Source organism: Rhineura floridana, chromosome 3 (genome assembly GCF_030035675.1).
Source record: "Rhineura floridana isolate rRhiFlo1 chromosome 3, rRhiFlo1.hap2, whole genome shotgun sequence".
Taxonomy (NCBI): Eukaryota; Metazoa; Chordata; class Lepidosauria; order Squamata; family Rhineuridae; genus Rhineura; species Rhineura floridana.
Window position 1 is genome coordinate 153,615,813 of NC_084482.1, and position 14,811 is coordinate 153,630,623.

Here is a 14,811-nt window from a genome sequence, read left to right on the forward strand (position 1 = left end):
AGTGTACTTACGACATTTCATTCCCAGTCTTCTAATGACTGCTCCCAATGGCTTCAAGTAGATGTTAAATAGCATCAGAGACAGTATAGTGCTCTGCAGCACCCCATAGCTCAAGAGCCAGTGGTCTGAGAAACGCTCATCCGATGCTTCTGGAACTGTTATCTGCTGCCATCTCTGGAGGTAAGTCCGGAATCACTGCAGATCAATGCCCCGATACCAATTTCCTGTAGATGATACAGGAGGATGTCTTTGGTCGATGTTATCAAAAGCCAAAGAGAGATCTAGCTAGAGCAACACAGTTGCATCCCCCACATCCCTCTCCTGTTATTGGTCATATATCAGGGCAGCCAAGGTAGATTCAGTCCCAAACTGAACACAGGGCTGAACACAGATTGAAATGGGTCTAGGTAATCAGTTTCCTCCAGGAATGCCTGCGTCACCACAATCTTCTCAAGTACCTTGCCCCCAAAAGGGGGTATTTGTGACTTGGTAGTAGTTGTGAAAGATCATCGGATCGTCACACATTTAGAACTGTGGGATTAAGGAGGAAGCAGCTTTGGGGGGAAACTTGGAATGGTGTGGAGGGGAGAAGCAGTGGACAAGGAAGGGGGTAAGCACATACTTGCATACACACACATAGCTGTTGGGTTTTTGTTATGTATCTAAGTGTAATCTTGAGTTCAGCTCTGAGAGGGTAGTTTGGACATTCAGAAGAAGAAGGGATTTTAGGAGTATAAATTTGGCTTCTGGATCTTTTCTGTAAAATCTGAAGCAGGGGTCACTAGACATGTGCATCTGAAACTCTTGCTTCTTCTGAACAGGCCTGCAGATTATCCAATTATTGCCATCTGGGCTTGTGTTTATATGTAGTTTTTCTAGCCATTAAGAAACAAGAAAACCGCTGTGTCTTAAACTGTGAGCGTTCAGTTTGCCATGACAAACTTCAGTAGCTTATGGTGAGAGATATTGATTGGAGGCAAAATTCCAGTGTGTGCATACTTCATCCCTTAGAAATATCCTGCAACATTAACTATTCCGTTTGATCTTCTTCCCCTGTTTTTTTCTGCATGCTATGCAGGACTGCCCACGTGGAGAGATACTTTCCTGTAACACTCTGATCCAGTGTTAACTAGTCACAGATTTATTATACTTTTATTATTATTTATATATCAGTAGATATTTATTTATTTATTTATTTATATTTGATTTATATCCCGCCCTTCCTCCCGGCAGGAGACCTTAAAGGTGGATTGGAGAGCCTGTGGCCCTCCAGGAGTTGTTGGACTCTCACTCCCATCAGTCTCAGCCAACCTGGCCAATGGTCGATGTGAGCCTATTCCAGCAACATCTGGAGGACCACAGGTCCCCCACGCCTGCACAAAGGTCTTTGCCTTGAGAAACTAACCGTCTGACTTTAGACAAGGGTGTGTATGAAGTGCCTCCAGTTTAGTTTTGTCCTGGATTTCTGAAAACAAATTATACATTGAAATTCAAGAGGCTGTTGTTAGCCAAGAAAGTCACTTGTGTGTTTCCTGTGTATGAGGCACTGGAGCACCCAAGCAGTCTCTGTAGACCAGATGCCCTGGTCAGATTTAGTCATTTATTTTAGTCATTTATTTTATTTTTACATTGTGACTCACTTTGGGCAGAAGGGGATGTAGGGCTTCTCTGAGGAGCAAAATCTGAGGACAATGCAACAGCCGCAGAAGTAGAACGTATGTAGAAGTGAAGGAAATGTCCTTTGCTAATTTATGAAACTCACTGAAACAGAACCAGGCATGCTTTGAATGGCATCCCTAATCTCAGGGACAGACGGTAACATTTAAGACCATATGTAGAAAGTGCAGAAGATCAAGATTTCCTGTGAGGACCGCTTGCTACACTCGAATCTAGCCAGAAAGAATTTGGCTATTACTCTCTAGCAAAGTCCAGCATTTTGACAACTTTTTTTAAATGGAAAAAGGATGCCCAACTGGACCTTAGGTTTCTTTTAATAAAACTCAAAAATAAGACTTTTCTGAGTGCATGGGATGGAAAAGAGGGTTTAAAAAAAAAAAAAACCAAAATTTTCCCATACAAATATTCTCTATATATGTACCCATGGTGGTTAAAAAGAATCTACTGATATAATAGGCTTTACAAGCACTGTAAAAGGGATAAAATGAAAGTGTCATATATTTGCTAAATAGTCATGCAGTCAAATGGAAATGTACAAGTGGCAAGATTGGTTTATATGTATGGGTTTGGCATTAGATCTGCAGAGTCTAGATGGCCGAATGAATGAATGAATTTTACATTGCAAGGTAGAATGGGGGACAATCCCAGTGCATGCAAAGCATCCTTTCTATTTGGCTGTTGTGGCTCTCTCTAATCCTCCATGAAGATAGAAAGTTCAAAAAGAACGTCTCAGTAGCTGACTAGACCCTGTTTCTTCAATACTCTCCTGCACAAAACCAAATGGAACTCTCTCAGCCTGCTTCCCTCTTCCCAATCACATAGTTCTGTGGTATAGATGACTCATAGGACCAGCTGCATGCAGCAGTACCTGTGCCTGAGTCCCTTTCCAGCCACTGAGCAATGGATCTGCTGTGGCAGCACCACCTAGTGATGGCTAGAAGGGTATAATCATTCTGTAGGTGCAATCACAAAATTTTCATATTGTTTTGAGTGTGCAGGATGTTATTGTCTAGGATTTCAAGACACCTTAAGCATTTGGAGCAATAGGAGAAAAGGATGCTTTGACCTTCTTACTTGGTTTAAGAAAATATCTGCTTAAATCCAGAACTATCTGTGTAGAATACACAGTGTGAATGGTACCCTGTTACCATCTCTACATTAAAAATAATGGGGAGGTCATCTCATTGTAGCTTTGTATTCAGCTGTGCATCACTGTGGTAATAACTGTTACTGACTGGTTCATTCCCCCCCTTTTAATACCATAAAATGTGAGAAGAACAAGGCAGCCAACAGTAGAATACCTCCTCAATGAACAGCTGAGCTGCTGTTGCCCTTATAAATTTTGTGATTGCACTTATAGAATGAGCATGTTATAGTTAATGCAGCACTTTGATGTTTGCTTATTGAGCTTGAAACGTAATCTCCCCCCCCCAATATTCTAGTCACTCATACTTCATTTAATCTTTTGCTTTTCAAATTCTGTATCCCCACTTTCACAGTATAGCACAGACTACCTCAAATCCCATCTTGATGGAGCCAATCACCATTTTTTAGTGTTTGCTCCAGGTTGCTTAAGAGTGATAGTATTGCTATAATAGAAAACATTTTCTCAGGATATTAACTCTGAGAACATCTTTGGATTGTACGAAAGGATCTCACAAGAGTCAACATACCCCATCACTCATATATTTACCCCATATGCTATATAAACTCGGGAGAGGCATTAAATAAGATATAGTGCTAAAGAAAAATCAGGTTTCTAGCTGAATTTCTTGGAATATCACAAGCAGAAGGGAGCTTTTGCAGTGAAGATGGTTGATTGTGGTAGAAACAAAATGTATGAAAATAATGGAAGGATAAGTGGAGACATGATGAAGATGTACAAAATTTCAGATGGGATTGAAAAAGCACTCAGTTACTCCCATCTCTATTTAAAATGCAAATGATTCTGTCCTAAAAAGCAAGATAAAGTTGAAATGCTACTTTGCTTATAGCACTCAATTTAATCTGTGAAAACTCACTGCCACCATTTACTCCCTTTTATTGAGAAGCAGTCTTTAGTAGGAGGCAAATGTGATATAGTGGTTAGAGTGTTAGGCTAGTACTGGAGATAGAGCTAGATTCAAATCCTCACTCATGCATGAAGTTCACTGCATGACCATGGGTGAGTCACTATCACTCAAGCTAACATACATCACAAGGTGGTTGTTAGGATAAAATATAGGCTGCTGTGCACTGTTTGGAGGAAGAGGGTATGTGAATAAATAAAACATCAGGTATGTTTGTGGACTCTTGACTCCATTTCCCCCCACATTTTACTCCATCTATAAAAAGGGTGACCGTTTTGAAGCCCTTTCACACTGGAACAACGAGGCATGTAGGGCTGTTGACATGGTTGCTCCTGAGTGCCCTCTCCAGCACTGTGGAGCCCAATTTGCACCTTGGTACACCAGTGAGCTAAGGGCAATGAAACAGGCTGGATGACGGCTAGAGCGCAAGTGGCAAAAGATGTGCTGTGAGGCTGATCAGGCACGAGTAAAACATCATAACTGTGCCTACTGTGTGGTGGTGAGGGCGGCCAAGAAGGCCCACTTCTCTGCCATCATAGCATCCTCTAGTCATCCAGTGGAGCGTTTCTGTGTTGTCAGGGTCTGTTGACATCAACTCCAGGAAATGGAGTTTTAGACCCTTTAGAGGCCCACTGTTAATTGTTTGCAAAGCACTTTGAGGGTAAGGTTGCTCACCTCCATAGCAATCTTGATGCCTCATCCACATCTAATGTAGTCCCGAATGAGGTGTCCAGTGCAACGTCTGCTGCAATTTCTTGGGATAGGTTTCAGTTGGTACGCCTGATGACGTGGACAAGGTTCTTACGACAATGCAGCCAGCAATGTGTCCTCTCAACCCTTGCCCTTCTTGCCTTATTAAAGTTTGCCAAGGGCGTATGGTATGACTGAGTGGATCCAGGGTGTGGTCAACACATCATTGTGGGAGGGAGGGATTCCAGCCATCCTGAAGGAAGCAGTGTGATCTGACCACTCCTGAAAAAGCCCACCCTGGACCCCTTGATTTATGACAACTATTGCCCGGCTGCAAATACCCCCTTTTTAGGGAAGGTGATTGAGAGGGTTGTGGCACAGCAATAGTACTCTTGGATGAAACAGATTATTTTGTCCCACTCCAATCTGGGTTCAGGCCTAGTTATGGGACTGCCCTGGTTGCCCTGGTGGATGGCCTTTATTGGGAGAAGGACAGGGGGAGTGTGACCCTGTTATTCTTATTTGATCTCTCAGTTGCTTTTGATACTATTGACCATGGTATCCTTCTGAGCAGACTTGGTGAGATGGGTATTGGTGGCACTGTTTTACAGTGGTTCCAATAATATCTTCAGGGTCGGTTCCAGAGAATAGCATTGGGTGCTTGTCTTTCGGCCCCCTGGCAGTTGTCCTCTGGGATGCCGCAGGTGTCATCTTGTTCCTGATACTGTTTAATATCTATATGAAGCCATTGGGAGCAGTCATCAGGAGATTTTGTGTGAGGTGTCAGCAGTACACTGATTATACCCACCTCTGTTTCTCTGTAACATCTGAATCAGATGAGGACATGCAAGCCCTGGACCGCTGCCTAGACTCAGTGGTGGGCTGGATGAGGGCCAATAAACTGAGTCTGAATCTGAGCAAGACAGAGGTCCTGTGGGTTGGTGGTTCCTGAGTTTGGATAATTGGTCAGTTGCCTGCTTTGGATGGGGTTGTACTCCCTCTGAAAGAGCAGGTTCGTAGTCTGGGAGTGGTCCTGGATCCATCTTTGTCACTAGAGGTCAAAGTAACCTCAGTGGCTAGGAGTGCCTTTTACCAGCTTCGGCTGGTAAGACAGCTGTGGCCATTTCTGGATCAGGCCTCTGTTATCCATGCACTGGTAACTGCCACGTTGGATTACTGTAATGCACTGTATGTGGGGCTGCCCTTGAGGTTGGTCCAGAAGCTGCAGCAGGTGCAAAATGTGGTGTGACTGCTCACTGGGGAAGGGTATCACCAACATGTCACGCCCTTGCTGAAAGAATTGCACTGGCTGCCCATTAGCTACCGGGCTAAGTTCAAGGTTCTGGTTTTGGTGTACAAAGCCCTATGCAGCTTGGGACCAGGATACCTGAAAGATTGTCGTACTCTTATATACCTAGTCGATCACTACGCTCTGCAGGTGAGGGCCTTCTGCAGATACCATCTTATCAGGAGGTCTGTTCCGCACAACATGGGAAGCAGACCTTTAGTGTAGTGGCACCTACCCTTTGGAACTCCCTCTCCTTAAATATTAGACACACACCATCTCTGTTATCTTTTTGGCGCCTACTGAAGACTCTCTTTCAACAAGTCTTTTAAGTAGAGGCTTTATCCCAGTCTGCGTCTATGTTGGAATTGCTTTTTAAGATGTTTTTAAAGCTTTTTAAAAAAAGTTTTAATAAATGTTTTGTATTAATATATTTTGAAGTCTGTTTTTAAGATGTTTTAGAGTGTTTTAGTGTTTTTGTTTGCCACCCTGGGCTCCTACTGGGAGGAAGGGTGGGATGATGATGATGATGATGATGATTCCAAACTGGTGCATGTTCAGTTTGCCACAGTTTCTGGTTTGCCACCTTTTTGAAAAAATGATTTTCCTTGCACATCGTGTGCATATGTTGAATCACAGTACATATATGAATTCTGATGCCATTCTGCGATCACATCAAGATTCCCTTTTGGGTGGTGTTTGGTTTAATGAATGTGTATATGAACTTGTGCACATCGATAACCAAAATCTGAATAGGAATTCAGATATCAAAATATTTGTAAGTATCCCTACAGAAAATTCTGTAGTATTGCATGACTACAATCTGTGAGAGTTTATGTTAGGGGTCACCAATCTTTCTAGGCACTTGCAAACTACTTGCTGCAACCGTACATGGGTGACCTGCAACCATGCACACTCACCCTCCCCACCCCCAACATTTAGACTTGAAAAAAGTATTTTTTTCACGCCTAATGGAGGTGATCTTCCTGGAGGGTACAGCCGGGAAAGTAAGACTTAACCTTCCTAGGCCTAATTTTAGTGGGGATGAGGGGATAGGACCCTGGTGCCAGGGAAGGCCTTGGCCAGTGCTCTGGGCCTGCGGGCACCAAGTTGAGAACCCATGATTTATGCATACAATAGATGGGATTTCCAGAATAGACAGGGCATAAATCATGCAACTTTATGAAATGGCAGTAAGAAGGGACATGAAGTATGTCCACAGTGAAAGAGCATATGAAGTGGAGAGGTTCTTGATTCCAGCAGATACACAGTATACTGGATATGTACACTTGCAAGTGACTTCCATATGCTTGCTTTATCCTCTAAATCATCACTAAATTATGGGGGTTAGAAACAAACTCCTCCAAACAGCAATTCTCTAATTATGTGGGAGGGTGGACAATTGGCTTTATCTGTTTTGCTAAGTTCTCGTGACTGTCAGCTCCCTGCCACAGATGCTGCAACAGACTTGGTCCTGTACATAGCCTTTCCAAATCTCAAGTCAAAGGACTCTTTAAGATATGACTGCCTCCTTCATAATCCTCTGGAAGATTCTAATCATGCTTTCCCTCCCCCAGGTCCAGGCAAATGTGGAGAAGTCCTTGACCCTTTTTGGGCAGCTCTTGAACAAAAAGCACTTCCTGTTGACTTTCATTCGCACCCTGGAGGCACAACGTAGTTTTTCCATGAGGGATCGGGGCAATGTGGCTTCTTTAATCATGACAGCGCTGCAGGGTGAGATGGAGTATGCCACCGGAGTGCTCAAGCAGCTTCTCTCAGACCTGATTGAAAAGAACTTGGAGAGCAAGAACCATCCAAAATTGCTCTTGAGGAGGTGAGTATTTGTTTAAGTTCATGTTAATAAAAACATTTTTGTGAATTTTTACTGAGGGAGAGCTTTGGCCAGGAGGGGGGAGAGAGGAAATACAAATGACTCACACTTCCCTTTTCTTACTATTATGTAGGACAGCCTTGGACAGCCTGTGGGCTGGGGCTGATGGGAGTTGTAGTCCAAAACACCTGGACGGCACCAGGTTGGCGAAGGCAGTTGTAGGAACTTGAGCACTCATGAGCTACCATGAGATGTGTGAGCAGTACTATAGGCCAGGGTAGGCAGAAATTAGATCAGGATCTACTGGGAGATCTCTTGGTGATATGCAGAACATTGACATGAGTTTCTGACTCACCATTATTTAGCAATAGCAACAACAACAGGAATTTTCCCATCTAAATTAAGCATCTGGCATGAAAATAATTAACCAAGAGTGGACTTTTGCGTGAGAACAACTGAGCTCAGTTCAGTTCTGGTACTGATAGCAAATTCCTAAGTGCAGAGGCACCCTTTAAAAGAAAAAAAAACTTTCTGTATTTCTTGTGCCTCTGGTTGGTAGGTCTTGAGGTTCTTGAAAAAACAAAGTAGATCCAACAAGGCTGAAGTCTGCCCACCCCTGCTGTAGACTGCTGGTATTTTAAATTTCTTGAACTCTAACATTAGTGAAGAAATGTTGCAAAGGAAGGAGTCTTTATTTTGTACTGTGGAGCAACATAAGGGAGTTCAGTGGATTGAAGAACTTGAGCACTAAGGAGCTTGCAAATAATTTGATAATGGGGTCAGTGTTAAGGTAGTTATAAACAGGTCTTTCCGTATTTTAAGAGTCTGTAATCAGACCTTGCAAGCAAAGATGTTATTGTATGGAAAATTCAACAACCTGAGAATATTTTCTTCCTTCCCTTCCCTCCCTCTTGTCCCTCTCCCTCCCTTTTCTTTCCTTTCCCTCCCTCCCTCCTTTTTAAAGTTTGAAGCCTTTAGATTTCAAACATGGTTTGAGGGTGTGTGGGCAACACATGGCCAGATCTTAGAAGCAAGAGGTGGGTCTTTGCCTTCAAATGTTTCTTAGGCACAGTCTCTTTTGTGAATCAGATAGTCAAACCATGGGGTAACAGCCCCACGCTTTGGAATTAGATAGATAGTAAGAATTTGTTTCAGAACTCACTAAATGTCATATGTCTGACCTTAAGCTTGAGAATAGTCACTCTGTGAATGGTGGCATCATTTTTAAATCTGAGTGCTAGAAATGGGAGCGTTTAGTAATTAAAACTACATATCATTGAGATTTTTGCCAGCATCTTCCACTTCTCACTGCAGCCACATTACTTTCAGTCTCACCAGCAGTATTCTTGTGTGGCTGCTGATAGCAGCAAGTCATTTCCTATATTCTCACATATCTACCAGCAGTCTGCCTCACTAACACTGTATTCTACAGATCTCCTAAATGCTCCTGGATGAGACTGAGTTTGTTAGCGGCAAGCTCTTTAACTCAACTTACAAAACACCTACAGGCCATTTCCTGTTGCCCTTTAAATAGTATTTGATTTTTTTTGGCATCAGGAACTCTCATAAAGCAGACTTCTTCACTCATGGCTCCAAGAAAGATATATTCTTTTTTTATACACTCACTCCTTTTTTTGTGACAGTACTCACCAGTACAGAGAACCTTGTCATCTCGGGTTTTTTGCAGCCCATGGCAGCCATTTTGTGCTGGCACCCATGGCACTTTTATCAAACTCCTCATGTTTCACCAACCCCCCCACTGTATATGCTTATGTGTTGCATTTTATCTTGCCATGTTATTTTCCAGTAGTTTCTTCAAAGCCAATCCATGTCGCTTCTACCAGGTGATTTTTGGGGTGGCCTAATATAAAAGCCTAGCAGATTTTTTTAAGCACAAAGTCTTAAGATAGGTGGGGGAAGAGTGTGAGCCAGGGGCAGTGTTCCAGCTCCACTATGCATCTGTTGTGCTCCATCAATTTTTAAATAGTAGCTAGATAGGTCTCCCTGTATCACAAGCCAATGAATATTGAAAGGTACACCAGCTGCAGAACATGAAACAATTATTAAACATACACCACAGAATCTGTCGCTCTGCCACCCTTTCTTTGTCCTTGACAATCCAGTCCTTGCAAAGTTATCCTAATAAAAGCTAATATTATGAACACATTAAATAAATACATTTCCTTATCAGATCCTGGGTCATTTGAAACAGTGTGGAGTCAAAGACATGAGCAAAAGCTTCAGAACAAAATGAATATCCTTTTAGAGTGAATCAGCCTAGAGTTAGGGCCACTTCACATTTTATACAAAATTGCATATGCTTTTGTGTATATACTTGTTTTTGTACTGAGCACCATTAATGTACAAAAGAAAGATGCATGTCTGTAGGCATGCCAGGGACATGTGCCAGGGATGTGGCCAGTGGTTCTTCCCCAGCATGTGGCCACTGCATATCCCTGAGGGTTTAAAGATGTGTTTTACATATCACATGTTCACCACAGCAAACATTGATATACCTGTGGCAAATGGAACTGCTGCATACAGTGTAAAGCAGTGGTTCCCAACCTGGGGGCCATGAAGTAATCCAGAGGGGGCCGTGAACAGTAACGAAATGATTTTTTTTTTAAAAAAAAAGTCTTCACTTCCTGGATTCTCTCTGCTCCTCACTGCCACTGCAGACAACACCTCCTCCTTGCTACAAACAAGAGGGGAGGACTTTTGCTGAAGTGCCAGAGTATCTTTCAGGCATGCTGAGGACAGGCATCTGCCTATAAAACACGTGGCAGGCACCAAAGGAGGCTGAAGGTGGAACTACTCAGAAGAAGAGGGTTTACTGTTTCCGACTCCTGTCTCCTCGCACTGCCACTGCTCATTACATCCTTACTCAGAACGAGAGGAGAGGGCTTTTCATGAAGCAAAAAGAAGCAAGACTGCAAGGAAAGGCTGCTTTCCCCTTTCCTTTGTGGCAACCAGCTGTCTGTCTTTCTTGGCTCCTGCTTCACTGCCACCTCCTTTTAAAAATTATTCCTATTTGCTAGGCTGTCTAGATCTTACCTTCGGCCCAGACGGAGCCAAAGAGAGGAAGCTCAGGACTTGCTTGCCCCCATCTCTGAGGCTAAGTGTGTGTCCCCCCTTTCTTCCACCTATATTCCACCCCACCAAACTCCTATGTGCCCCTCCCATGTGCCCAAATGCATGCACACTTGCAGATGCTTGCAGGAAGGGCAGGTGTGTTTGTGTGTGCATGCGCTGATCTGTCTTCTGCTCTACTCTCATTCCCTAAGTGCACACTAACCAAGTCATCAGTTCTCAGATCATCCCAAGGCCTAAAAGCACTAACCCCCCCTTCCTCAATCTATCCACCCTTTTGTCTTCACAATCTAGCATCTCTACCGCTATTACATTGCTGCTTCTTTATTATTATTATTATTATTATTATTTTTAAAAAGTTTGGCAGGTTGGCTGAGGCTGGGGTCCATATACTGCAGCTGAAATGTGTTTAATTATTGCATTTATATCCCATCTTTCCTCCAAGTTGCTCAAGGTGGTTCACATGGTCCCCCTCCCTTTCCATTTTATCCTTACACCAACCCTGTGAGATAGGTCAGGCTGAATGACTGTGTTGGGTCCAAGGTCACCCAGTGGGCTTCATGGCTGGGTGGGGATTTTAACCTGGATCTGAGTCCAACACTGTAACCCACTGTGTTGGGAGATAGGATGGTACATCTTCAGACTGGGGGGGGAGGGGGTACCAATTTGATAGGACGTTTGCATTAAGAAAAGAAGGCAACCCTGTAGGGAGTTTTTTATGGAAAGGGATATTTGGAGATGTGATTTTGCCACACACATTTTTTTTAATTAACAGATACTAAAATTACAATTAGCATGGGGGGGTCACAAATTTTTTGATCTTACAAAGGGGGTTCCATACTCATGAAGGCTGAGAACCACTGTTGTAAAGCAACCCTAAGAGGGTCCTTAATATCCCTGTTAGGGGCAGGAGTCAATGGAAGCTGAGTGAAGAGAGTATAATGTGTGAAGTAGTTCTTATAGTGGGTCTAGTCTAGATTGTGTGATGGATATTGTCATGAGCCCCGCAATTCTGACAGGGTCTGGACTGGAGTGGCAGTGTTTGATAGACGAGGAGGAGGAGGAAACAGCAAAGAGAACGAGTGAACTGGAGCCAAATGGGAGGGGGGGGAGGACCCAGCCCCCTTGACTCAGGATGTTAGCAGCCTCCAGCTTTGGTCTCTGCCTCGCCCCCAGAGCAGCACTCGTCAGTGGGTACTGGGGAAACCATTGACTCAACATGAGGGTTGGCAGAGGAGGAGAAGGAGCCCAGGGGGCAGGTCAATATTCTGCCTCCAAGGCTCAGTGCTGCCTCTGTTGGCAATTGCAATCACCTCACAGAAGCACGTGCCTCCAAGTGCAGTCTTCCAGTGCAGGACGAGAGTCCCACAAGCGAGCTTACCACACCTTGCTCTTTTAAAGCTAGGTGGGAAGGGCATGATGACTTGTCCTCTTTATTGCTACCATCCAGTCTTGTACTCCAGACCCTGCTCTTAGACTCTTGATTTGCAACCCCAGTAATCTACCACTGAACCTGTAGTGAGCTTTCCTGAATAAATCAATCTGTTACATGAAAGGAAAGCCTTTTTGTGGTGTTTTGGGATAGAAGCTCAGACACATATAGTGAAATCCATCTGGAAATTGAGCGGAGGGGGGAGAGATGTATAACTGAGTGGGGATTTGAACCCTGGTGTCTGAGGTCCTAGTCCAACACTTTAACCGCTGCAGCACACTAGTTCTTATAGGTTTGTCATTTTCAGAGCAGAAGCCAGGCCGGCACATTGTTTGATCCACCAACCAAAACACAGCCTGCAGTACCAGGCAGGTTGCAACAGGAGATTAACTGGATAATGGATTGCATTTGGCTTTCTGCATCACAAGTTGTACAAGCCTACATTTTGCTGGGAAAGCAAAAAAGGTTCATGGCCACAGATAGTGTGCCAAGTCTTGCAAACACTGGTCTGGTCTAGGAAAACAAAGTCAGAGGAGGTCTCCATTTAGTCAAAGCAGAAGGCGAGAGCAGACAAGAATTATATTTGAGCAGGCTTCATCAACAGTATGCAACCTGGTGTCCTCTCAAAACAATCTGCAATAATTAACTCTTCCCTTCCTGCCTGATACTTCCTTTGTTCCATGGGAATTCCACTCAAAATCGATGCAGTTTTTGGATCTGAAGGTTGAGATGTTTATTGTTTTGGTTTTGTTGTTTTGAAGAACACCTCTCTGCCCCTCCCTTCTGCTTCCTTATAGAAATAAGGAGGCACTTTTCTTCTTGAGGTCATTAGTGTTGCTTGTGCTTTTGTGAACATTTGAATATGAAATAGCTGATCTGATGATTAATAGATGGAGCAGCCAAAAAAAGCATAAATAAAGAATTTCAATCAGAGCCACCTGCATATTTCCCCCCACTTTTAAGGAAGAAATGTGCATAGTTTTAAATATTGTTTGATAATTATGTTAAGGTGAATCTTAAAGGTGAGAGATGTTTTCATATGTAGGAGCTAATGTATACTGAAGGCAATAGATACAGATTCATTTCTTACAGCCCCATCTCTCTATACTAATCTGCCTGAAAAGCTCAGCAGCTCTCTGTTCTATGTGCAACTTTCTACCTTCTCTTTCAGTTTTGTCTTCTTCCCAACTCTTCCTTTGTCCTTGGTATTCTAGTTCTGGACTTCTGCCCAGGAGTACATTAGCTTCTGATGGATGTGTGTGTGTTGTGAGGGGGATAGGGGAATATATTGAAACTTCCTTCCTGCTGTCCCACAGCATCTGCTACCAGGGCTGCGGAGTCGTGGAGTCGGAGTCGGGAGCAATTTTGGGTGGAGTTGGAGTCGGTAGAAATGTACCGACTCCAACTCCTTCATAAATGGCAAATGTATATTAACTAGTAATAAATTTACTGTAGTAAAATGGTAGCACAAGGCATTTCATCACCACCACGTGAATCCAGAGCTTGGAAAAGTTACTGTTTTGAACTACAACTCCCATGAGCCCAATCCCTTGGGCTGATGGGAGTTGTAGTTTAAAAAAGTAACTTTTCCAAGCTCTGGATTCACGTGGTGGTGATGAAATGCCTTGTGCTACCATTTTACTACAGTAAATTTGTTATTACTAGTTAATATACATTTGCCATTTATGAAGGAGTCGGAGTCGGACAGTAGAAAAATAGAGGAGTCGGAGTCGAAGGTCTGGCATACCGACTCCACAGCCCTGTCTGCTACGTGATGTGCTTCAGACTGGAATCCTTGCTTTTGAGATGGCAATGTATTCAGCCATAGACAAAAAGAGAGACAGTGATCATATAATGGGAACATTCACTAATAGCAAAAACCCTTGCGGTTTAAGAACGTACCTATAGCTCACAGATATTTCTATCAAACTTTAAAAAGCAGGGAAATTGGGCAGCTATAGTGAATGCACCAGGGGAGCAGGAGACCTCCTCTCTGACATATTGGACTGCCCTACAAATTTGTAAAAATGCAAACACAATTTGGATTGGTCTTTTACAATCCAATCCACTTCCTGTGTAGCTTGGAGGAATTTGGTAACATGTGGAGGGGAGGAGGAGGGGGAAGGAAGTGATTGGAAGGTGATGGGGAGGGGAAGGGAGGGGGGAGGGAAGGGCCAAGAGGGGGATAGAAGGGAGGAGGAGAGGAGGGCAGGTTTGATCATTTTGCATGCTTTTTGAGTTCAGTGGGATTTACTTCTGTGCAATCATGATTAGGATAGGTGAAACTGACTTGGAGGAGGGGAAGAGGAGGGGAGGGGGAGGGAGGGAGGGGAGGAGATTGGGTGGGTGGGCACTAGGCAGAGGGGAAGCCCCTTTTCTTTCCAAAAGGAAAACATTGTGAACAGTATCATCATTTTTCAGGGTTTCCCCCACCTTTTTATTCTACAGCAGGCACATGTAGCCTCCCACCCAAATTTAAACCAAAGCTGTCCCTGGCCACATCCACACCACACCTTTATTTCACTTTAGACAGTCATGGCTTCTCCCAAAGAAGTGTAGAAGAAGGGAAGTGTAGTTAGTGAAGGGTGCTGAGAGTTGCTAAGAGATGCTCTATTCCCCTCACAGAGCTTCAGTCAGAGCGGCTGACTGTTAAACCACTCTGGCCACTGAGCTCTGTCAGGGGAATAGGAATCTCCTCTCAGCACCCTTCACAAACTACACTTCCCAGGATTCTCTA

General features: G+C 43.6%; 1 protein-coding gene across 10 annotated transcripts in view; it reads left to right on the forward strand.

Annotated features, from left to right (window-relative positions):
• PLXNA1 (plexin A1) overlaps positions 1 to 14,811 on the forward strand; it is a 460,921-nt gene that overhangs the window by 395,611 nt on the left and 50,499 nt on the right. For all 10 annotated transcript variants that reach the window (XM_061618384.1, XM_061618391.1, XM_061618386.1 and 7 more), the window contains exon 22: positions 7,299 to 7,555. In XM_061618384.1, the coding sequence (XP_061474368.1) occupies positions 7,299 to 7,555 (257 nt within the window). The remainder of the gene's footprint in view (positions 1 to 7,298; positions 7,556 to 14,811) is intronic.